Source organism: Sebastes umbrosus, chromosome 10 (assembly GCF_015220745.1).
Source record: "Sebastes umbrosus isolate fSebUmb1 chromosome 10, fSebUmb1.pri, whole genome shotgun sequence".
Classification (NCBI taxonomy): Eukaryota; Metazoa; Chordata; class Actinopteri; order Perciformes; family Sebastidae; genus Sebastes; species Sebastes umbrosus.
The window spans coordinates 21,437,528-21,462,248 of NC_051278.1; the positions used below are offsets into that span (position 1 = coordinate 21,437,528).

Here is a 24,721-nt window from a genome sequence, read left to right on the forward strand (position 1 = left end):
TTGAGTACATCTGTTTCAGTGAACCTTTTTGTTATCATTACAGTATTTGTTATTTCACGCCTGATTGATCAAGAGTATCAAGTTTATAAACATTTTGAATAAAGTCTAAATCAAGGCTAATGTTGACTTTTTGTTTTTCTTTTGGCGCATAATTACCACAGTTATATGATGCTGTTTTCTTAAATTTTAAGCTAGCGAACCAAATGTGTATTAATCTGTGGCTTCAGAAAAATTGTAATAGTTTGTTTAAAACTACAGTGCCCAGCTGTAGCTGGAAAATTAATCTTTTTTGAAAACAAAACTATTTATTTGTGACTGTATTGAGACTTCACTAGGTACCAATGGCCTTGGGGCTGACTTCCACAGACGTGGTATTGAGGTAAGAAAGTATTGAAAAGAAGAGTAAAAAAAAGTCATAGTATAGTATGTTGGAAAAAAATCAAAGCACAATATGTTGATAAAAAGTCATAGTTTATTATGTCGACAAAATAAAAAAAGTCATAATATAGTATGTCAAGAAAAACTCATAGTATAGTATGTACAGAAAATTAAAAAGTCATACCATAATATGTCAACAATTAAAAAGTCATACTATAGTATGTCAAAAAATTAAAAAAATCATAGTATATGTAAAAAAAAAAAAGGCATAGTATAATATGTGGAAAAATAAAAAAAAATCATTGTATAGTATGTCCAAAAAATACAAAAGTAATATAATTGTATGTCGATAAAAATAAATGAAGTCATAGTATAGTATGTCGAAAAAAAGTCATCGTATAGTATGTCCAAAAAAGATATAACATACTATGCTATGATTTTTTTGTAGCATACTCTACTATGAGTTTTTCATGACATTTTTATAATATACTTAAGTGTGACTTTTTAATGACATTTTTATAGTACATACTATACTATGAGTTTTTTATGACATACTATAGTGTGACTTTTTTTATAGCATTTCTATGACATACTTTAGTGTCACTTTTTTAAGACCATTTTATGACATACTATATTATGATTTTGTACGTCTGTATGATTCTCATGAAAACAATATCTCAAGAACACCTTGAGGGAATTTTTCAAATTTGGCACAAACATCCATTTGGACTCATGGCTGATCTGATTAGAATGCTATTCATAACAATTTGACACAAATGTCTAATAGGAGGAATTGATGAAGTAATGACATTTAACGGTTGGCACAGGCATACAACCGCAAGGCGGTAATTCTAGTAATTCTCATGTATTTTCTAATATTTATGAGTAAGATGCAATATACAGTATATATTGCTATGACAAAATCCGCAACCAGGAATCATAAAACCTGATGAAAAACTATAACAATTGAACTATACTGGGATACAAATGTTTTATTTCAGCAATCACAAGTAACAAAACAAAAATAAACTCTTAGTTACAATATACAACGTATTAGTCATTCGTCATGGAGAATCATGGTTACTGTACCTACTCTACAGAAAAATACTGTGCAGAACTCTGCTATAAAGAATTTTACAGAAAAAAAATTGGATTTTTAAAAGGTTGCTTGAAAACAACTCAGCTTAAAGTAACAGCTTTTCATAAATACTGAAACAGGGATCCCCAGTGACTCCTGAGTTTGTGGCGAGATCAGCTGTGGTAAGAGATAACACTGTTGAATTATGATAGATCCTTCTTGAGATAGATTGTGCTTCATTCCTCATGTACTGTATGTGGGCATTATGTCAGCTGAAAAACAATGGTATGATCTAAATTAGTTTTTAAGTACTATATAACTCTACAGTGTAGGATTGATGATCTTGCCCATCATGAGGATGGCGTTAGAATCACCCTCGATGACAGAAAAGAAGAACGGCCGGTTGATGGACAGTTTTAGAGGGATGCCTGCTTCCTGGATCGTGTCCTGAGGTTCTGCTCCTTCCTCGGACATCTCAAACATCACCTTGTTGACCGCCTGAGAGGACACAGAGAGATCTGTTAATGATGCACACACACAAAGTGTTTTCTTTCTGACAAGATGAACACTCATCTAGTTCACCTTATCTATAGTGAAGGGTGTGGTGTTGCTCAGTTGGCTGAACTCGGCCTGGGAGCCCAACAGCTCGGCCTCAACTTGTGGACCCATGTCGGTCAGCAGGTCGCGCAGATCAGTCACAGAAGACATGGAGAACTTTGGGAGGGACAGCTCCAACAGACTGGACACATGGACAGAAGGGGAGACAAATTTTAAATGAAAAATATTTGAACTGAAACGGGACTGTACCTGACTCTCTTTCCCCTTAAGATCTATAGCCGCATTTGCTCTACATTGATACAGAGACACATTAATGATTCACTGATAGACAGTTACTAGGTAAGATTTTTGTAACTTGAAGCCAATAAAATTGCATATACTGTAAAACTGTGTTTCTACAGTCAGAAAATTCCATTTTTGGTAAAATGATGGAAAATAATTCAGCCACAACAAGTTTTGTAAATATAGATATTTTAAAATTGCTAGCAAGTTATTATGATGAATGTAGGATTAATATATTATGAATAATAAGTTAAAAAATATATTTAATATGTTACAAAATATGTATGTATATATTTGACATATTTCTATTATTTGTTCACATTTTCTATTGTAGATATTTCTATTTCATATTGTGCCTCTTGACTTTTGCACCGTATTTATCGTTAAGCACCAAAACATCAAGACAAATTCCTTGTATATTAAAACCTACTTGGCAATAAAACTGCTTCTGATTCTGATTTCTGATTCTGAAACTGCAATTGTAACTATTACAGTATTATGCAATATTGTAATGTATTTTATGAAATATTGTATTATGACTTTTTAATTAGATTTTTTATGACATACAATAGTGTTACTTTTTATGACATTTTTATAATAGTCTTATGACATACTATACCTTGACTTTTTAATTACATTTTTAAGACATACTACAATATTACTTTTTAAATTACTTTTTTACCTTTAAATTACATTTTAATGACATACTATACTGTGACTTTTCATGACCTTTTTATGACATACTATACTGTATGCTATACTACATGTTTTACATTAAGTTGTAATTACACAAAATCTCTTTAAAATCAAAGAATGAACTATTCAACACAAAAAGTGAAATTAGAACAGAAATACACATTATTGGCTATTGAAAATCCTGTAACTGAGCGACAAGTCACATGACGTTGATGGAATCAAAAATGGAAGCACAATGGACACATAACATGACAAACAAGGACAGGATTTAGGGTTTTAAAAAAGCACAACACTCACCCTTCCTGGAGATTCTGGTGCCATTTAGACATGTCGTCTGTGAGCAGTTTAGACACAATGTCATGGAGGTTAGCCCCTTCATGAGGCAGGACCAGCAACATGTAGGACCGTTTGCTCAGAGACAGCTTCACAACTGTGCACCGTCGTACCTTTGTGGTAACAAAAGCACCCAAGTACATTTCATATTTTATAGCTGCAAATATGTGGTGAACAGAAACACACAAATAAGCAAAAAAACAACAACAACTAAACTAAGACTTACCTTATCATTCAGGTAGTGGTACTGACCCGTGTGGGTCATCAGAGGAGCCATCACTGTGGTTGTTTCATTCACATAAAACTCCTGCAAGGCGGTCTTCTCTGGTTGAAAAGCTGTCCTCCAGTTGCCTAAACAGACACAACCAAAGAGCACAATCAGGAACTGCAAGGTGGCGCAGTTTTTGACAGAACTCTGGATTTCAGTTTGGTATATCAGCATCTAGGTCAACAGCATAAATCTAAGTGTGTTTGACTGGCACATCTATGGTAAATGTACAGCAACTTAATTTATTGCAAATCTGACTGTGGTCATAATAATTTGTACCATGCTTGACTTAATATTTTCATCCTGGCATTGTGACAAAGATTGGAGATTATTGAAATGATTAAAAGTTGGTATCGATTCACATTGTGCTCCTAAAACACAAAGTTACTTTGGACTTTAAATAATGAAACTCAATCTGTGTGTTCTGTAAGATAAATGTAACAGAGAGGAAGAAGAAACAGACCTTGGAAGTTGAAGGAAGAAACAAACAGAAGGTCGCTGCTGGAGTTCAGATCTTCGAAGACATCCTTCACCTTCCCTCCTGATGTCTTCTCCATGAAGCTGTTCACCAGCTGCTCTGCCTCCTGAGGTTTGGAGAAGTCCACACCGCGGATGAACGACGTGTCGGAGAAGTCCTGCGTGCCTTGAATAAAGTCCTCGGACAGTTGAGCGTCCTGGCGAGTGAAGGCCCAGACCTGGGTGGTGATTTCATCTTTGGGTCCATCGTCCACCAGAGAGTTAATGCCCTGCAGGGTCTTGAGAACCCTGTGTCCGTCCACTAAGGACACACAGTCCTTTTGGTCGGTGCCTCTGTCCAGGCCCAGTAGTTCCTGGATGGAAAGGAGTGAATTGGGAAAGATTAACTTCTCTGACCTCAAGATATTTGAATGAAAATGGGTTCTATGGGCACCCACGAGTCTCCCCTTTACAGACATGCTCACTTTATGATAATCACATGCAGTTTGGGGCAAGTCATAGTCAAGGAGAATGAAAAGAGGAGATGTCACACGTCATCAACGCGTCATATCTTTGGGGTACAACACATGCGCAGTAAAATCTGATCTTCATCTGATCTAATTGAGCCAATAGCAACGCACGACCGCAGCTCCAGTTACACTGCGGATGTGTCATACCCCAGAGCTCTAAACCGTGTCCCAGCCTCTTTCAATAGGCCTTGGTCATAGTCAAGTCAGCACACTGACACACTGTTGGGCTTGAGTTTGCCATGTCATGATTTGAGCATATTTATATGTTAAATGCAGTACCTGTGAGGGTTTCTGGACAATATTTGTCATTGTTTTGTGTTGGTAATTGATTTCCAATAATAAATGCATACATACATTTGCATAGAGCCAGCATATTTGCCCACTCCCATGTTGATACGAATATTAAATACTTGACAAATCTCCCTTTAAGGTACATTTTGAAAGGAAAAAATATGTGCAATTAATTTGCGATTAATCATGGACAATCATGCGATTAATCGTAATTAAATGTTTTAATCGATTGACACCCCTACCTCAAACTCTATTGGACTATCTCTACAATGAGAACAAATCAAAAGCAAATACCTGGTACAGCCTCGCTGTCTTCCTGGAGGCCCCCAGGTAGAAGGTGACGAGTGATCCAAAAGTGTTGAGCGGCGAGAGGAGGGTGTTGGTGCTGTGCTGCTTGTTGCCGCCAGCCTGGTACATCCTCAGGCCCAGAGTGTTCAACAGATGTGCCAGAACCGCCGTCCTCTCTGTGATGTTCTGCCTTTGTGCGTCCAGTTTGGATGGGTCCCTGCTGTCTGGTGTGAGGACTTCATTATCAAGGGGGGCCACTGGAAGTGTCTCCAGAGGCTCGGACGTCTGTGTCTGCAGGGTCTCGCAGCTGACGTTGTCAGCGGCAAAGAGGTAGAAGGGGTGGACGTAGACGCGGTTGGCTTGGCTTCCTGAGAGGTAGCAGCAGAGTAGGAGGGCTAGAAGAGGCGACCGCATTTTACCTTTTGTTGGTAGTCACCTTTAAAATGATTCTTTCTGTGGAGGGAGACAGATAGTTTTACTTTACAATGAGTTATCTTGAGTATATCAACTGCCTCTTGAGTCTCAGTGAGCACTAAATATTTGTGACCCGTGAATGCTACATCACTAATAGTGCGGCTCTCGTCAGAAATCTGGCTGGATCTGGTTTTGCGTCTCTGACAGGATTGGCTGGCAGGAACATTGGACACAGAGCGGCATGTCAGTGATGGATTGATTGCTCTTTGTGTGTCCTCTCTCCTGCTGGTCAGTGAATGCGAGTAGGCATTACCCTCTACTACAGAGGTCGCATAGATAATGAAGACGCATCTATGTGCGTCTGTGTGCGAGTTAGTATGTGCTCAGAGACTAAAATAAGATGGATGTTTCAATTGGATATTGTTTGTTGTTTACTTAGATCCTGTTAAAGCAGCCTTCAGATTGGGGACGCAAACTGAGGCGGGCATCAAACCAAATTGTCACCATATATTAAGACAAAAATGCTCAATGTGATTGGAAAATATGACACAAATTTGGCTGGATTTATGTTGTAATAACTGTAGAAATGAAGACATTCTCTAGAATAAAATAATAGATATGTCACAAAACAAACTTTTACACACATAAAGTCAAAATAATCAAAAATAATGTAATAAATTCATTGAGATATTTCAGATTTTCTCATTGTAATTTTGTTGCCAGAGCTCCTATAATGAATGCAGAGTGAACACTGAAGTACTGCTTCTACCATCTAAGTTGAACTGTCAACTTTCTCTCCTTTGTGAAACTTTTTATTGTTTAACCTAGATGTCTGTGGAGGAGAGTACTGAGTGCTCTTGTGCAAAAATAGGACTTTATCCTTTCTGTTGAACGTGCAGAAATGTGGACTGATGGACTCTTGGAAGAGGTGAGCAAACACTAGATTTTCCTCTATTTGGAAATGCACCGCATGGCCTTGGTCTCTTATCAATAAAACTGGTGCACTCAAATGTTCTTATACACAACCTACCCATATGTGTACCCGCTGACTTGATGACAGAGGTCAAAAAACATGCCCGATTCATTCTCACTTGATATGTTTTCTGTCAAGATCCAGATTTTTTACTACATTTTTGATATGATCTGATCCATCATAACCTTCAAGTAGAATCTTAGTTGTACTGTTTATTTTTATGAAGTGGATAACCCTCAAACTAAAAAGTTTGTCAAAGAGAGTTTGACAAAGGTGCTTTCTTGTACACCAGTTTTGGATATTTAGAACATAATATTTTGGTTTTGAAGAACAGAATGGATTAGTCTCCAAACATTTCCCGAGTAGTTTTTACAATCACTGTGCCGCACAATCAAAAGGCAATTGCTGAGATAAAGTCAAAGTTTGCTCTTACCGTGTGTGTCCTGCTGCTGCTGAGTGAGGTGCTGAGTGAGGTCCTGGCTCCTCTGCTCCTTTATTTTAACCCGGCCGTTGTGCTCCCACCCTGGTTACTGATTAACCAAAGCAGCATTGAGTCAGGGGCTCTGCTGTCATGACTTACACCCTGCTTTGTACTGACGGGCTACTGCGATAGATAAATAGATCTGACCACCAAATGTCCCTCTACATGTTGACTTTAGGAGGATGATGCAAGCGCATCCTGGATGGGGTGAAAGGTGAGTTCAACTTCCACAAAGGACGAGGAGTGGAAAGCAGAGGGACATTCAGGCCTTGTTTGTGTTGGAGAGTGACTCACTGAAACGTCCCCATATTGCAGGGATGTTTATTTGTGATGATGGAATAGTGCTCTTGATTAATTACGCATATTCTTTGCTCAACCTCGGGGTCAAACAAGTATCAAGTAAACAAGTCTCGAACCTGAATCACTTAAATCTAAATACAAATTGAATTTCATGTTGTATCATATTATTCTGCTGTTATTGTTCCTCTGTTGTCCTGTCTTCATCTCTGTGCACTTTCTCATGAGTTCTGTTATAATCCACATGAATCATTATTCACATTATTCATTCCATTTCATTAGTGCACATTTACTCTTTACTTCGCTTGGCTCATTTTTTGAAACAGTCTTAACTCTCTCTAAACTGTAAGTGCAATCGTAGTAACTCATCCAAAACACTTCATTCATGCTTCAGAACCTAATTATTGTGTAAGTAAATTGGCCAACGCAGCCAAAATTAAAAGTTGTTTTGTCATCGTGTCTATATTTATTTAGATGTTTTTCCACCGTGGTAGTCAACCCTGGAAATGTTTCTAACAGTAAATACAAATCTCTGTTATGTTCTACTTTTTGTTGACACTGAATGCTTACTGTAATATACCAGAATTTGTCTAGCTGAATGTTGTTTGTGTATCCAACTGAGCTTTATAGATTCTCATTTCAACATTAGGTAAAAGTTTACTGGGAAAAGTCAATACTGTAGTACACAGGAACAGGATATGTGCGTGTGTTTATAAAGTAAATGTATTTGTGTAGCAATGTATTACATATATTGTAAACAGAAAATTCACCTTTGCTCTTTCATGTAATGTCATATATAGTGAACAGAAAATTTGCCACAAAATGACATCTATGCTAAAAAACAAACCCTGCAACAATGAAAAACCTCCTCACAGTACATAACACCAACAACAGATAGATATGTATGGGATACACGTGTAGTCTGATAGATTTTGATAATTGAATGGATCATTTTGCATGTGATGGCTCAAACGATGAAAGAATGTTTAGAAGTTGTGAAGAGGACGACAGTTTCAGAGAATCAACTCAACAGTTTTGATGTGCAAGACATGTGCAAGTTGTTATTGTACAAATTGTAGACAATTGTACTTATTCTTTAGCAAACATGTATCAAAACTCGTGCAATTTGCTTGAATGAATGGGAAATTCTAATCTGTTACGAACAACAAACTAATTGTTCAGAGATTTGAGGTTATTGTTTTGAAAAAAAAATTCTCATTCGGGAATTGAGCCAAAGCGAATGAGAAAAACCGTAATGAGCCAATTCAAAAGAGAGAACTAATAAGATGTCTGATAAATGCAAATGTATAAAATAAACTAATACTGTTTCTCTTATCCTTTATCTTTTTTTTCATATCAAACTGTTAAAAGCTACACTTAAATTTAGAGATATAATGACCAAAAAGTGTCCTTCGAAAAGAGCAAATGCCCTCCAAATGTTCTTTATAGGCAGGTAAACAATGTAATGTAGCTCATGTTTACTATTAAATGGGCGACATCCGTGACTGTAATGAGGAAAATCCTTCACACACACCTGTTTCAACAGGGCACGGTACACTCGATTTTCTCATCAGAGAGAGAAACATTGTGTTATGTTGAGTGTTTTACAGTCCTGGTTTTATCTTCTATAAACATTGTTACAGTAATAATAATTGATAACAGGAAGTTAAGAGTCCATAAAGCAAAAATGAATGACGTAACGCTGACAGTTAGATGGATTGGTATCCAAAGTCACTCGTCTAACTGTTAACTATCTGGTCTCTTATCAACCAATGAAAAAACAGTATTTTACACTTTCACTGTATTCATGCAGTAGGTTTTTATGTTGATACTAATATCAATATGTAAGAGTAAACAGATTTTTGATATTGATATTTCATACATGTCAGATTTGGGTTTCAAAGAGTTGTGACAATGGTATTTGCTAAGGCAGCACATATCATACTTGAACAATAAATTTAGAAAAAAAAATTGAAAAGTAAACCTCATTAATAATAACTGAAGTATATTTAAATACACAAAAATAAGAAATAAGTTATTTCAACGTTGAATTTATATTTTAGATTAATAGGATTAATACATTATAATCCATCCTATAAAACATTTACACTATTTAATACAATTTTATTTGCTTACATATGTCAATACATAGATTTAAAAATCTTGACTTTCAGTAAATATGTTAGTGGCTCTGTTAGGCCGTACTTAGGCAAAACAGTGCTTTGAGCTAACTGCTAATGTCAACATGCTAACATGCTCACCATGACAATTGATGTTTAGCAGGTATAATGTTTACCATGTTCACCATCTTAGTGTAGTTAGTTAGCATGCTAACATTTGTTAAATAGCACTGAACACAAAGTACAGCTGGAGCTGATGGGAATATGTCATTAGTTTTGCAGGTATTTGGTCAAAAACCAACGTATTGGACAAATTGAAAATTTTGACCTGATGATGGTGCTAGATGAAAAGTCAGTTTGAGAAGTGAAGCCAATGCTGAAGTGCCTTAAACTTGGATTCTTTCAAATAGCCAGCAGGGGGCGACTCCTCTGGTTGCAAAAATTAGTCTGATTGTATAGAAGTCTATGAGAAAATGACCCTACTTCTCACTTGATTTATTACCTCAGTAAACATTGTAAACATGAGTTTATGGTCTCAATCGCTAGTTTCAAGTCTTCTTCAATACAGCATGATATTCATTTAGTAAATTATGGTCCCATTTAGAGTAAAATAGACGATAAAGCAGGGAATGCTTTAGGGCGTGGCTACCTTGTGATTCACAGGTCGCTACCACGGCGTTGTCCGATCTGAGACCCTTTCACAGTGTGTTTTCAGTTTATTAAAGTTAATTATAATGTTTTAGAGGCCTACAATGTCTTATCTAGCGTTTGATTGTACCAGCTCCACCTGTCATGTCACTGGTTGCAAATAACCAAGATGGTAACAGTCAAAAAACAAGATGGCGACGGCCAAAATGTCGAACTCCAGACTTCAAAATGGCAAACCAATGGGTGACGTCTTGGTGACTATGTCCAAATCTGATATACAGTCTATGTGAGGGTGGCATGAATGGCTGTACTAAATCTCATAGCAATACATCCAAAACTTGTGGACATATTTCATTGAAAACCACAATGTCAACCTGCTGGTGGCGCTAGATGAAAAGTCAGGGGATCAAAGTCACCAAAGTCAGTAGGATTCATCCTCTGGGCACCATGAATGTCTGTTAAAAATGTCATGGTAATCAATTCAACAGTTGTTTAAGTATTTCAGTCTGGACAAATGTGACTAAAATGTTAAAAATAAATGTATTAGGGCTGTCAAAGTTAACGCAATAATAACACGTTAGCGCAAATAACTCATTTAATTAACGCAATCGATCCTTCAGAGGTTGTAGCGGGCTAAGTTCTAAAGCTAGAGTGATGATATTGGTATCATATGAAACTACAGAGAAACTAAAGAAAAAAACTAAATAGTGCCCCAAACTTAGGCTACATTTTTGAAAACTGCCATTTTCAAAGGGGTCCCTTGACCTCTGACCTCAAGATATGTGAATGAAAATGGGTTCTATGGGTACCCACGAGTCTCCCCTTTACAGACATGCCCACTTTATGATAATCACATGCAGTTTTGGGGCAAGTCATAGTCAAGTCAGCACACTGACACACTGACAGCTGTTGTTGCCTGTTGGGCTGCAGTTTGAAATGTTTTGATTGAGCATATTTTTTATGCTAAATGCAGTACCTGTGAGGGTTTTCCCCGTCAATATTTGTCATTGTTTTGTGTTGTTAATTGATTTCCACTAATAAATATAAACATATATTTGCATAAAGCAAGCATATTTGCCCACTCCCATGTTGATAAGAGTATTAAATACCTGACAAATCTCCCTTTAAGGTACATTTTGAACAGATACAAAATATGTGATTTATTTGTGATTAATCAAGATTAATTATGGACAATCATGCGATTAATCGCGTTTAAATATTTGAATCGATTGACAGCCCGAGAATGTATATAAGTTTGGCATTTGACTGCTGCTATTATTTGCCAAGAAATGTGAAGAATATTCTGCAGCTGCATTTATCATTAAATTATCTGATAAACATGTATATGTGTGCATGTTTACAGGACAATTATAAGCTAAAACAGGATTAAACATACACAAAACTGCATCAGAATTATAGTTTTTCATTATTAATGTACAAACATTCGATGTTCACACTATTTACTGTTAAAACAATACAACTGGTGCAGCAGGATTCTCGTGGTGACAATATTCAATTAACGTAGCAGATGTCAGTTTCACATGAATGATCATTATAGTGGACATTTTTTTATTTGCTCACTCGCAAGTTCCCAAAAACCCTCATGAAGTTCAACCGTAGGCCTTGAGCAAATATCTTAAAACACATCCTGAAGCTATAGAGCTGAACAATCTTTGTGCATGCTTTATGATGGTTAACCAAGTGTGGTTTTTCTCATGCACAGTGATGAATGAGTAATCTATCACTATCACTATTGGTGGCATCAGAAACTTTATGGGTGCTACATCAAAGTGTCTGGTTATATAAGCTGAAACATTCAGCATCTGAAGCAGGTTGGAAGGTGAACGAATTCGCCATGTGGACTCTCTTGATTCTCTGCGGTGTGATCGCCTCACATGGAGTGCAAGGTATTGTCCACTATTTTCTTATTGTTATGTTTGTCTCTTTGTTTTTTGGATTATGGGTTTTTGGCTGGCTGTTGTTACCCGTGCTGTCTCTGGTCTTTAAGTGGCTTATGTACTCTGACCTTTTGTCCTGTTTGTTTGTTTTTCTCATAATACATCAGGTGCTGATCGCTTCCAAACAACTGGCGAAATGGATCCAACAGCAACATCAGGTGCTCCAGGTACAAAAACTTCCACTAAAATAAAAAAATAATGCAACTATGGATTAATTTTAATTGTCCTGCGTACATCCAAAATGTTGTTTGCCTTACCCTGTCTCTATCTGAATAGCTTGATTGGTGTGTTTCAGTCAGTTTCAGCTAAATCAGAGCTGTTTACTGAGTGTATTAAAAAGTGGAAAGATCTGATTATCAGGATAACTAACATGTCTTTTGATCTGAGTAACAGAATGTGTTGATACTTGCCTTTAAGTTTCAGATCATGGTTCTGATTTTGATCTAATTAATATCAAAATGTTTTGTTTTTACATGTATAGTTCTTGATAAGTGTCTGGTATAGACCAGCAATCGCGATACAATACTTCCACTGGTTACATGTTACACAGAGGCTGCACTATTTAATGGAGAGACAAAGTGGCGACGTCAGACTGTATGCATCACTGTCACAGGATCATTGTAAAAGTTTTTTCAGTAGAGATAATCACACAAATCAAATGTATTTGGCATAGATACCTTAAAGACCCAATTTCTTCGAACTAAATATATTTCTAAATGTATTTATTTATTATTTCACATAATTGAAGAATTTGACATTTAGATTAAAAATAAGCAGTTTGTGTATTTCCTAACCCATCATAAATCCAAATTAGGACTGTCAAAGTTAACACGATAATAACGCATTAATGCAACTTGCAATTTTTAGGTTAGCGGGATCAGTTTTGATGTGAAGATACTGGCATCATATCAAATTAGGAAACCCAAGGAATACATTGGTACCAGCCAACATTATACTAGCTTGTTGGGAAGGAGGCTAAATAAAGCTCCAAACTTGCGCTACATTTTGGTGAGGAAAAACTGGCATGGCAGTTTTCAAAGGGGTCCATTGACCTCTGACCTCAAGATATGTGAATGAAAATGGGTTCTATAGGTACCCACGAGTCTCCCCTTTACAGACATGCCCACTTTATGATAATCACATGCAGTTTGAGGCAAGTTATAGTCAAGTCAGCACACTGTTGTTGCCTGTTGGGCTTATGCTAAATGCAGTACCTGTGAGGGTTTCTGGATGATATTTGTCATTGTTTTGTGCCGTTAATTGATTTCCATTAATACATTTAATGTGTTATTGTGAAGTACGCATATTTACCCACTCCCATGTTGATAAGAGTATTAAATACTTGGCAAATATCCCTTTATGGTACCTGTAAGGTGTGATTAATTGCAATTCAATATTTTAATGGATTGACAGCCCTAGTCAAAATATAATATTGGAATTCTCTGTATCACACAAAAAAATTATTATTTATTACTATGTTTCTCACTTGTATAATTGTATTCTTTTCATTTTACCTTGCCAGACATTTCTTTTTCCATTCTTTATGAGTCATTTCTTTTTTTTCATGATCCTGTGTTTCTTCAGGTGTACGCTGTGGTGGCCGTTTATTTGGCAGCACGGGTGCTTTTACCAGCCCCAACTATCCAAGCTTATACCCAACCTACGCAAGATGTACATGGTACATCACACCAAGCAATGGAACCGTGATGGTGCACTTCTCTAATGTGAGGTAAGCATATGCTCTGCAGCTGTAGGAGTCTCTGTGATCACTAACTACTGTTGCTGTGTCATCTGTAGCCTTAAATTCATACATCTGTTATTCTTTTGTCCTTATCACAGCATAGAGTATCATGCAACTTGTGTTTATGATGCTGTTTACGTCTACGATGGCCCCAGTACCAGTAGCAGGCTTCTGGGGAAACTGTGTGGCACAAACAGTACCACCTTCCACTCCACCGGTTCTGCTTTGACTGTGTACTTCATGAGTGATAGTATTCAGAGCGGAAGAGGATTTTATGCTGACTACTGGGTTGTGGGTAAGTCACAATGATTATGAAGATGTTTATGTATTTTGTAAAATATGCGGTGTCCCCATTTTAATGATATCTAGGATTTCAATAGGCCAACATTTTGACTTGTTGTAGCACCTCATAATGTAATAACTGTGCATAATGTAATAATTTAAATGTAATAATAATTATAATACAAATTATAATAATAATTCAATTAACAGTTTTGTGAATAAGGTAAAAAGTTATTACATTATGAGAACATTAATACATTATAAACTAAGCACAAAGAAAGTTTAATAATGTAATAATTTAAACGTAATAAATGCTCATTATGTTATAATCAGCACATAATATAAGAAAACCATGAGCGCATAATGTAATAACATAATAATACATAATGTAGTAAGTTATTACATTATGCGCTTAGTTTATAATTTAATAATGTTCTCATAATATAAAAATGTATTACATTATGCACAAAACTGTTATTACATTATGCGCTCATGGTTTTCTTGTATTATGTGCTGATTATTACATTATGAGCTTTTACTAGATTTAAATTATTACATTATGCGTTGAATTTATTAAATTATTAACCTTTTTCTGCTCAGTTTATAATGTAATAATGTTCTCATAATGTAATAACTTATTATATTATGCACAAAACTGTTACAAGGACCCTGAAACCAAAGCAGCTAAACGGAATTCAGTCATGGTTCATTTTATTATTTACACCTGTTATTTTCCTACTGTGACATGTGAAAAATGTCTTTTGTGAAAAAGGCCTATAGCATTAAAACCAGGTAATATTATTCTCTCTCTGTAAAAGTTCCATTAAAGTAAAAAGTACATTTTCATTTTACACAATCTTGCTATAAAGTAAACGTTGTCTCCCAGATCAGCCCTCATGTCGTTACAACTGCGGCCGGCACCTGGGAAACTGTTCCTGCTCAAGCTCTTGTCAATACTATGGCAACTGCTGCTATGACTACAACTGTAAGTGCCAAGTCTAACAAATCAACAGCGTTAACAACCTCTGCAGCAAATATCTCGCTGGAGCAATCAGTCAGTCAAATTCCAGTGTAATGCTGCGATGACAATGATACATGACATTGTCCTTTTTTTTTTGTTTAAGACTGCAAAACAAACACTAGGTGTGTTATAATTTATTATGCAGTAAGACAAGGATTACTAACTATAATAATAACTTTATTGTTCTCCGTCTGTCATCGTAGATTACTGCCCAACCACTACTCAGAGGCCTCACGTCACACGTATGTAAAACCCTTTAAACTACAATTTACCTTGAAGTACTTGATATGTTACACTTCCTACATATACTGTAATGTCAAACGTCAACCTGTGTCTCACAGCTCGGCCCTCGTGTTATAACAAATGCGGCTGGAACATGGGAAGCTGCTCCTGCTCAAGCTCTTGTCAACGCTATGGCAGCTGTTGCTATGACTACCACTGTAAGTGTCAAGTTTAACAAATCAATAGCAATTCAGCATCCCTCTCCTGCTGAAGGAATCAGTCTGTCAAATCCCTCAGTGCTCACACGGGCACGGTGTGTTTCTGTTTACAATCGCAGAATAAAGAACAAGTGATAATGTTTGTTTCACACAGTAAGTAGAGGTGTAAAAGATTATAATTATCTCTTTCCTATGTCATGTAGCTACCTGCCTGCCAACCACTCAGCCTGTTAGACCGACCACACGTAAGAAAACCTTTCAACAACCTACATGTGGAAGAATAAAACATATTAACAATTACTGAAACGTTTTAATACTCTCTCTCTCTCAGATTATAACACATGTCGAAACAACTGTGGCAGTTACCAGGGTAGCTGCTCCTGCACAAGCTCTTGCAGATACCAAGGAAACTGTTGTTATGACTACAACTGTAAGTATAATGTCCCTCAAAGCTCAGTGGAGAAGCCGCTGCATTCTATGATGACAACTTCTACCGAAAAGCATCTTGTGTCACACTGAAATGCACTAATATTATTCCTCAACCAAGACCTTCATAAATTAATTTACTGAATTATTATCTAACGTTTCCATAGAAATTGACTATACAGTGATACAATCTTCTACTCCTCTTAGTATGATGTATTTCCTGTTGAAACAGGATGTTGGGGTGAGGACACGCAGTGGGAGATCTTTCTGAACGCTAAACCAAAGGGACATTAGTTAAACCTGCAGTAGGCAGAATGTTTTTGGCATCATTGGTCAACAATTCCATAATAACCTTTCAGCATATTGTAATTCAAGTGTTCTGAGAGACGGCAGGCTCCAGCTCGGCTCTGATTGGTTGTTTTCCTCCGGTCTGGGAAATCTTGCAGATGCCACTAGGAGCACCGGAGGACACACAGGCACATGATTTAGATTACCTGTCTCATGCACTACTGTCAGGATATAGTGACTGTTTTATAAAAATAACTTTTTTTAATCATATTTGCTCCAATTCTACTTGCTGCTGATTTAAAACAACTGCAAACTGACTGGATAACAATATGGACATGGTGGAATTAATTTTTTTTGTTCACAGTTGCAGAACAAACAACAGGTGTATCAGTAATAAGGTGTAAAAGATTGTAATAATTTGATTCTCCTCTCTTTGTCATGTAGCTTACTGCAGCTCAACCGTCGCATCAACCACAGGTATGAAAACCTCTCTAGAGTATATGGGAATAAACCAGCCCATCATTTATTCAGCTAGCAGGACAGATTACTGAAATGTCTTTCTACTGTACTCTCCCGTGTCTCTCAGGTCAGCCCTCATGTCGTTACAACTGCGGATATAGCATGGGAAGCTGCTCCTGCTCAAGCTCTTGCCGATACTATGGCAACTGTTGTTACGACTACTACTGTACGTATTGTGTCACTCAAAGCTCAGCAGAGAAGCCGCTGCACACTATGATCACAATTTATAACGAAAAGCATCTTGCATCACATTAAAATGTACTGATATTATTCCTCAACCAAGACCTTCATAAATTAATTCATTGAATTATTATCTAACGTTTCCATAGAAATTGACTGTACAGTGATACAATCTTCTACTCCTCTTAGTATGATGTATTTCCTGTTGAAACAGGATGTTGGGGTGGGGACACGCAGTGGGAGATCTTTCTGAATGCTAAACCAAAGGGACATTAGTTAAACCTGCAGTAGGCAGAATATTTTTGGCATCATTGGGCAACAATTCCATAATAACCTTTCAGCATATTGTAATTCAAGTGTTCTGAGAGACGGCAGGCTCCAGCTCGGCTCTGATTGGTTGTTTTCCTCCGGTCTGGGAAATCTTGCAGATGCCACTAGGAGCACCGGAGGACACACAGGCACATGATTTAGATTACCTGTCTCATGCACTACTGTCAGGATATAGTGACTGTTTTATAAAAATAACTTTTTTTAATCATATTTGCTCCAATTCTACTTGCTGCTGATTTAAAACAACTGCAAACTGACTGGATAACAATATGGACATGGTGGAATTAATTTTTTTTTGTTCACAGTTGCAGAACAAACAACAGGTGTATCAGTAATAAGGTGTAAAAGATTGTAATAATTTTACTCCTCTCTTTGTCATGTAGCTTACTGCAGCTCAACCGTCGCATCAACCACAGGTATGAAAACCTCTCTAGAGTATATGGGAATAAACCAGCCCATCATTTATTCAGCTAGCAGGACAGATTACTGAAATGTCTCTCTACTGTACTCTCCCGTGTCTCTCAGGTCAGCCATCATGTCGTTACAACTGCGGATATAGCATGGGAAGCTGCTCCTGCTCAAGCTCTTGCCGATACTATGGCAACTGTTGTTACGACTACTACTGTACGTATTGTGTCACTCAAAGCTCAGCAGAGAAGCCGCTGCACACTATGATCACAATTTATAACGAAAAGCATCTTGCATCACATTAAAATGCACTGATATTATTCCTCAACCAAGACCTTCATAAATTAATTCATTGAATTATTATCTAACGTTTCCATAGAAATTGACTGTACAGTGATACAATCTTCTACTCCTCTTAGTATGATGTATTTCCTGTTGAAACAGGATGTTGGGGTGAGGACACGCAGTGGGAGATCTTTCTGAATGCTAAACCAAAGGGACATTAGTTAAACCTGCAGTAGGCAGAATATTTTTGGCATCATTGGGCAACAATTCCATAATAACCTTTCAGCATATTGTAATTCAAGTGTTCTGAGAGACGGCAGGCTCCAGCTCGGCTCTGATTGGTTGTTTTCTTCCGGTCTGTGAAATCTTGCAGATGCCATTAGGAGCACTGGAGGACACAGAGGCACATGATTTTTTTCAGATTACCTGTCTCATGCACTACTGTCAGGATATAGTGACCGTTTTATAAAAATAACCTTTTTTAATCATATTGCTCCATTTCCACCGACTGCTGCTTTAAAACAACTGCAAGTTGACTGTATAACAATATGAACATGGTGGGATCATATTTTTTTGTTCACAGTTGCAGAACAAACAACAGGTGTATCAGTAATAAGGTGTAAAAGATTGTAATAATTTCATTCTCCTCTCTTTGTCATGTAGCTTACTGCAGCTCAACCGTCGCACCAACCACAGGTATGAAAACCTCTCTAGAGTATATGGGAATAAACCAGCCCATCATTTATTCAGCTAGCAGGACAGATTACTGAAATGTCTTTCTGCTGTACTCTCCCGTGTCTCTCAGGTCAGCCCTCATGTCGTTACAACTGCGGAGGGAACATGGGAAGCTGCTCCTGCTCAAGCTCTTGCCGATACTATGGCAACTGTTGTTACGACTACTACTGTACGTATTGTGTCACTCAAAGCTCAGCAGAGAAGCCGCTGCACACTATGATCACAATTTATAACGAAAAGCATCTTGCATCACATTAAAATGCACTGATATTATTCCTCAACCAAGACCTTCATAAATTAATTCATAGAATTATTATCTAACGTTTCCATAGAAATTGACTATACAGCGATACAATCTTCTACTCCTCTTAGTATGATGTATTTCCTGTTGAAACAGGATGTTAGGGTGAGGACACACAGTGGGAGATCTATCTGAACGCTAAACCAAAGGGACATTAGTTAAACCTGCAGTAGGCAGAATATTTTTGGCATCATTGGGCAACAATTCCATAATAACCTTTCAGCATATTGTAATTCAAGTGTTCTGAGAGACGGCAAGGCTCCAGCTCGGCTCTGATTGGTTGTTTTCCTCCGGTCTGGGAAATCTTGCAGATGCCACTAGGAGCACCGGAGGACACATAGGCACATGATTTAGATTATCTGTCTCATGCACTACTGTCAGGATATAGTGACTGTTTTATAAAAATAACTTTTTTTAATCATATTTGCTCCAATTCTACTTGCTGCTGATTTAAAACAACTGCAAACTGACTGGATAACAATATGGACATGGTGGAATTAATTTTTTTTTGTTCACAGTTGCAGAACAAACAACAGGTGTATCAGTAATAAGGTGTAAAAGATTGTAATAATTTTATTCTCCTCTCTTTGTCATGTAGCTTACTGCAGCCGTACTTCAACCGTCGCACCAACCACAGGTATGAAAACCTCTCTAGAGTATATGGGAATAAACCGGCCCATCATTTATTCAGCTAGCAGGACAGATTACTGAAATGTCTTTCTACTGTACTCTCCCGTGTCTCTCAGATCAGCCCTCATGTCGTTACAACTGCGGATATAGCATGGGAAGCTGCTCCTGCTCAAGCTCTTGCCGATACTATGGCAACTGTTGTAACGACTACTACTGTACGTATCGTGTCACTCAAAGCTCAGAAAACTTTGATCACAGTTTCCACCAAAAAGTGATACTGAAACCCATGTTTTTTTTTCCCAACAGCCTACTGCCAAGTCACAACTAACATTCCAACCACAACTAACCCTCCAGCCACAGGTAGGATCCTCAGTATGCAACATGAGCCTGCTGCAAATATAATTTGCTGCCATGACACTCCTGTTATGTTGTCCACCTTTAGCAAACCCCTGTGGAGGCCATCTGTTTGGCTCTGGTACCTTCTCCAGCCCGAACCACCCCAACCACTACCAAGACAACGCCTACTGTGTCTGGCAGCTCAGGGCTGCGTATGACCAAAGAATCTTCCTGTCATTCACGTACCTGCAGTGAGTGAACAATAGGCTGCTTTTTGGAGATCTTTCGTATAAATTAGCAGCATTGTTATGTGAATTACAAATGGTGAAATTATGTGATGACAGAAATTACATACAGTAATCGAGAACATTATTAAGTTGTGGAGGACTCTAAATTGATAATCATCAATTGGTGCCTTCAAATGAAACTCGTGAACTCGTATTTACAACATGGGAAGTCGTGTACCCAATATGCTTGGCGTTCAAGTTGTTAATTCGTGAGAACACCGCTGCTAAGCAACGGCAATGTTAACGTTACTGTTGCAAGTGGGTAACATAATGTAGTAAATGCAAACGCATAAGGACGTAAAAAGATGAGGCTTCTGGAAATATCAACATCTACCTCAAACCTATTATAAAATTGCGAAGAAAAAGATATACAACTAAAATTACAATATATTAACTTATTGTGTACCGAATAATTAACTTCCATGGCTTCCGCCATTTCTGACCCCATTTGAAGGCACCAAAAGACACAATGGAAATATTTTAGGAGATTTGCTTCAATAAGTTAGTAATTTATGTTTTTTATGATCTTTTTAATAAAACAGATTGGAGAACTGCTGCTCCTGTGACTATATTGGAATCTACGATGGGCCGTCTACTGGCTCACGATATCTTGGGAAAGTGTGCAACAACAGTCTGAGTACTTTCTACTCCACCTCCAACTACTTGACTGTGCTCTTCCGGACTGATGGTTCTGTGGTCGGCCGAGGGTTCAGTGCTGACTACATTAGCTCTCTGTCACCAAGCTCAGGTACATGTATGGTAGATTTAATAGGGAGGGTCTAACAAAAAGATGGTATTGGTTGCATTGGTGGTGATGTAGGTTCCATCATTTTTGGAACTTTGTTCGCATACCAGGGACCTCTGCTGCTTCGATTTTGGCCATTCTGTTTTTTAATCCGTCTCTTTTGATTCCTCCAAATTAACTGAAGAGCAAAACAATCATTACCCCTTTAAAAGGTACAGTGAATAGGATTTGGCAGCATTACAGATTGCGGCCAACTAAGTACCCCTCCGCTCACTCCTCCCTTTCCAAGACTGCGGTAACGGGAGCTGCCGAGTGCAAAACCGTGGTATTCCATTTCTGCAGATAAATCCACTGAAATGTTGCACACTATTCCAGAGTTTAAACTCCTTTCTAATAGTAGCCTACATCCCATTTCCTCTTTTGCCAGGTGGTAAATCAAACCACAAGATTACGAATCTACAGCCACACTAGCAGCTCTGTGAGGTTGTACTTAGGCGCAGCGGTGCTTTGCGCTAAATGTGAACGTCAGAATGGTAACATGCTCACAATGACAATGTTTAAGCATGTTCACCACGTTCGCCAAATGAGTTACTGTAATTCATCCTGATGGGGACATGAATGTTAGTACCAAATTTCATTGCAATCCATCCAATAGATGTCAAGGCATTTCATTCAAAACCACAAATGTCAACCTCACCAAAAAGTTCACGGTAATCCTTTCAATACTTGTTGAGATGTTTCAGTCTGGACCAAAGTGGTGGACAACCCAACCGACCGATCCTAGAACCAAACCACTGGCATGGCTAAAAATTTAAACATTGTGTAATCTTACACCTTCATCCTAAAAGTAATTCAAGCTGTTGTAAATATCTTGTCCTTTGTCAGGTCGAGTGGACTGTTCCTCAGACAACATGAACATTGTGATCGAGAGGACTTACCTGAGCTCTCTCGGCTACGACGGCCAGAGTCTGTACCTGAATGACCCGCACTGCAGACCCCAGGTTTCCAGGTATCAGGTGGTCTTCAACTTCCCCATGAACACTTGTGGCAATGTTCGAAAGGTAGACAACTCCTCACCTTCTGGAAAACATTAACAACATACCGTACTTCCTGATACAAATTACTATGATGGTAAGAAGAGAGAGAGTGTGACCTTTTTCCAACATATCCTACCTTGAACAGTTTGAGAATGGCAGAGTTGTGTACACCAACACCATCCGTGCCTACACCTCCAGCTCCGGAGAGATCACACGCCAGTCTCACCTTAAGTTGAACGTGGGCTGTCGGATGGAGCAGGACTCAGTGGCCCAGATCATGTACGTTGTCCGTCATCATGACAACAGCAGCATTACAGGCACAGGCAGATTCAATACCAGCATGGACTTCTACACATCCAGCGGCTTCTACTACCAGGTGCATCCAGGTGTTTGTGCAGAAAATCCCTACTGCAAAGACTTACATGCCATGCTGACGTTTTGCTTTTACACTCTCAGGTGACTCAAGTCCCTTACGAGGTGACACTCAACCAGAACTTGTATGTCCAAGTGGACCTGAGGAGGGGTGACAGCTCCCTGGTCCTCTTTCTTGACACCTGTGTGACCTCACCATCGCCCCATGATTTCCACACCAGACCTTACTACCTGGTCCGCAACGGGTAAGATGAGAGTGTGCTTTGCTTCGTTGCTCCCCACAAGCAGTGATCGTTAGATTAAGTAACTCACCTGCACTGGGTTCCTGTGCCTGTTAAGAACAACAATAAGAACAGGTGGATTTGTGTGATTAATGCTGAAACAGTGAATACCACCAAATATCATCAGTGGAAAGTAACTAAGTACATTTACTGAAGAATTGTACTTAAGTATAATTAAGTAAGTACAATTTTGAGGTGCTTGAGTATTTCCATTTTCTGCTACTTTATATTCCACTACATTTCAGATGGAAATATTGCATTTTTTACTCTACTCCATTTATTTTAAAGCTATAGTCACTAGTTCCTTTACAGATTAAGATTATAAATCACAGAAGAAGGGCTACAAGTATCTTGGAATTGTTATTGATGATTCTCAGTGTTTTTAAGCCTCACATTCAGCAGCTAATGAAAAAACTTGGGGTTTTATTTTAGAAACAAGTCTTGCTTTTCCTTCGAGGCCAAAAAGAGACTCGTCGCTGACACCTTTATGTCTGTGCTGGACTATGGGGATGTTATATACATGCATGCATCTTCTCAAAGCCTACACACGCTGGATACTGTCAGCAGCACTGGAGCGCTGAGATTTATTACGAATTTTAAAGCCCTTACACACCATTGCTCTTTGTGTGCTCGGGGTTGCCTTGTCCAGCCGTAAACCGAACCACTGGCATAATCTTATTTATAAGGCTATTCTTGGTCTGCTTCATCTTACCAACGAATTTACATCCTTCGAAAAAAGTACGGGAAGCTACTGTCTTCGCTCCCAGGATTTAATCCTGTTAACTGTCCCCAAAGTTCGTACTGAACTGGGAAAAAGGACATTCAAGTATGCTGCTCCCTCTTCTCATTGAATGTCTATAAAGTGCTTCTAAAGGACTTGGAACTTGAAGCAAGCATATCTGGCTGTAGATCTTTTGAATGAAGATGAATGTTTGTTTTGATACCTTAAGATTCTGTAATTTGCTCTTTGCCTTCATTTTAAATTGTTGTTTGTTTTATGTCTGCAACTGTTTAACAGTGCTGCTGCCTATCTTGACCAGGACACTCTTGAAAAAGAGATTTTTAATCTCAAGGAGTCTTTACTGCTGGTTAAATAAAATAATTAAATAAATAAAAGCAGTTGTGGCCTCTTGTCACTTTTCAGGTGTCTATGGGTTATTAGCAGTTTTACCAAAGAGAAACTTCCCTTGTAAAGTCCAAAGAACTACAATATAATATTAAGTATGACTTTGATTATGGGAGTTTTACTTGTAATGGAGTATTTTTGCATTGTGGTATTAAGTAAGGCATCTGAATACTTCCTTTTTACCACTGACAAATATAAGGATAAAGACTATGCTCTTCTGTTAACCTCACATATTCACAGCACTAGTACTGTCCAGTAACACTGTCTCTGTTTCACCTTTAGATGTTCTGCGGACAACACCTACCGGGCCTACAGCTCTGGCACCAATGCCTTCGCCCGTTTCACATTTAAGGCCTTCCAGTTCCTGCGAGCCACAGAGTCGGTGTACATCCAGTGCAAGGTCCTGGTATGCCAGGCCTCCGACTACAATTCCCGCTGCCGCCGTGGCTGCAACAGACGTGTGGCCAGAGACCTGGGGTCTGAACACGACAGCGAAACTCTGGTCCTGGGTCCCATCCAACTCAAAGGTCTGTAGCCATTTGTACCTGGTTGTGATACCAATAGTGGATGAAGTGAAGACTTATATTAGGTTAGCAGTAAGAAAAGAAAACAATACAATAAAACTAATTTCACTATTTCTCTTCGCCAGAGCCTGAAAAAAAGGAAGAAGAGACTCCAAAGCAGGATAAGGCTTAACTTGATTCTGCAATAAGCAGCTTCAATCTTCTTCATTACAGCTCATTATGACATTTAATCATACTATCTATTCCTTTTCTCTTTATCTCAATACTTGATTAAAAGCATCCTCAAAAGACAATCTGTGTTTGTGTGTTTCATTACATCACTCTTAAAAGAACATGAAATATTAACAAATACAAATATCAGTTATTGATTTCTGCTCT

General features: G+C 38.1%; 2 protein-coding genes across 4 annotated transcripts; one reads left to right on the top strand and one right to left on the bottom strand.

Moving 5' to 3' along the window:
* Positions 1-1,350: 1,350 nt before the first annotated feature.
* On the bottom strand, positions 1,351-7,126 carry agt (angiotensinogen). The gene is made up of 7 exons (XM_037781290.1): positions 6,979-7,126; positions 5,165-5,611; positions 4,057-4,423; positions 3,552-3,676; positions 3,290-3,438; positions 2,039-2,195; positions 1,351-1,954 (listed from the first exon to the last, which is right to left on the bottom strand). Exons 2-7 carry the CDS (start codon positions 5,570-5,572, stop codon positions 1,778-1,780), a joined length of 1,383 nt encoding a protein of 460 aa, XP_037637218.1. The 5' UTR covers positions 5,573-5,611; positions 6,979-7,126; the 3' UTR covers positions 1,351-1,777.
* Positions 7,127-15,126: 8,000 nt separating this feature from the next.
* On the top strand, positions 15,127-24,636 carry LOC119496045 (deleted in malignant brain tumors 1 protein-like). 3 transcript variants are annotated; one of them, XM_037783079.1, is made up of 16 exons: positions 15,127-15,335; positions 15,435-15,533; positions 15,737-15,778; positions 15,865-15,963; positions 16,692-16,724; positions 16,834-16,932; positions 18,633-18,665; positions 18,775-18,873; positions 19,942-19,975; positions 20,076-20,222; positions 20,801-21,006; positions 21,889-22,064; positions 22,186-22,416; positions 22,497-22,657; positions 24,102-24,346; positions 24,469-24,636. In XM_037783079.1, exons 2-16 carry the CDS (start codon positions 15,470-15,472, stop codon positions 24,513-24,515), a joined length of 1,716 nt encoding a protein of 571 aa, XP_037639007.1. In that variant the 5' UTR covers positions 15,127-15,335; positions 15,435-15,469; the 3' UTR covers positions 24,516-24,636. The 3 variants fall into 3 exon arrangements, with proteins under 3 accessions (XP_037639007.1, XP_037639008.1, XP_037639009.1); XM_037783080.1 differs by lacking the exon at positions 16,834-16,932 and having other exon boundaries at positions 15,129-15,335; XM_037783081.1 differs by lacking the exons at positions 16,692-16,724; positions 16,834-16,932 and having other exon boundaries at positions 15,131-15,335.
* The last annotated feature ends 85 nt before the right edge of the window (positions 24,637-24,721 follow it).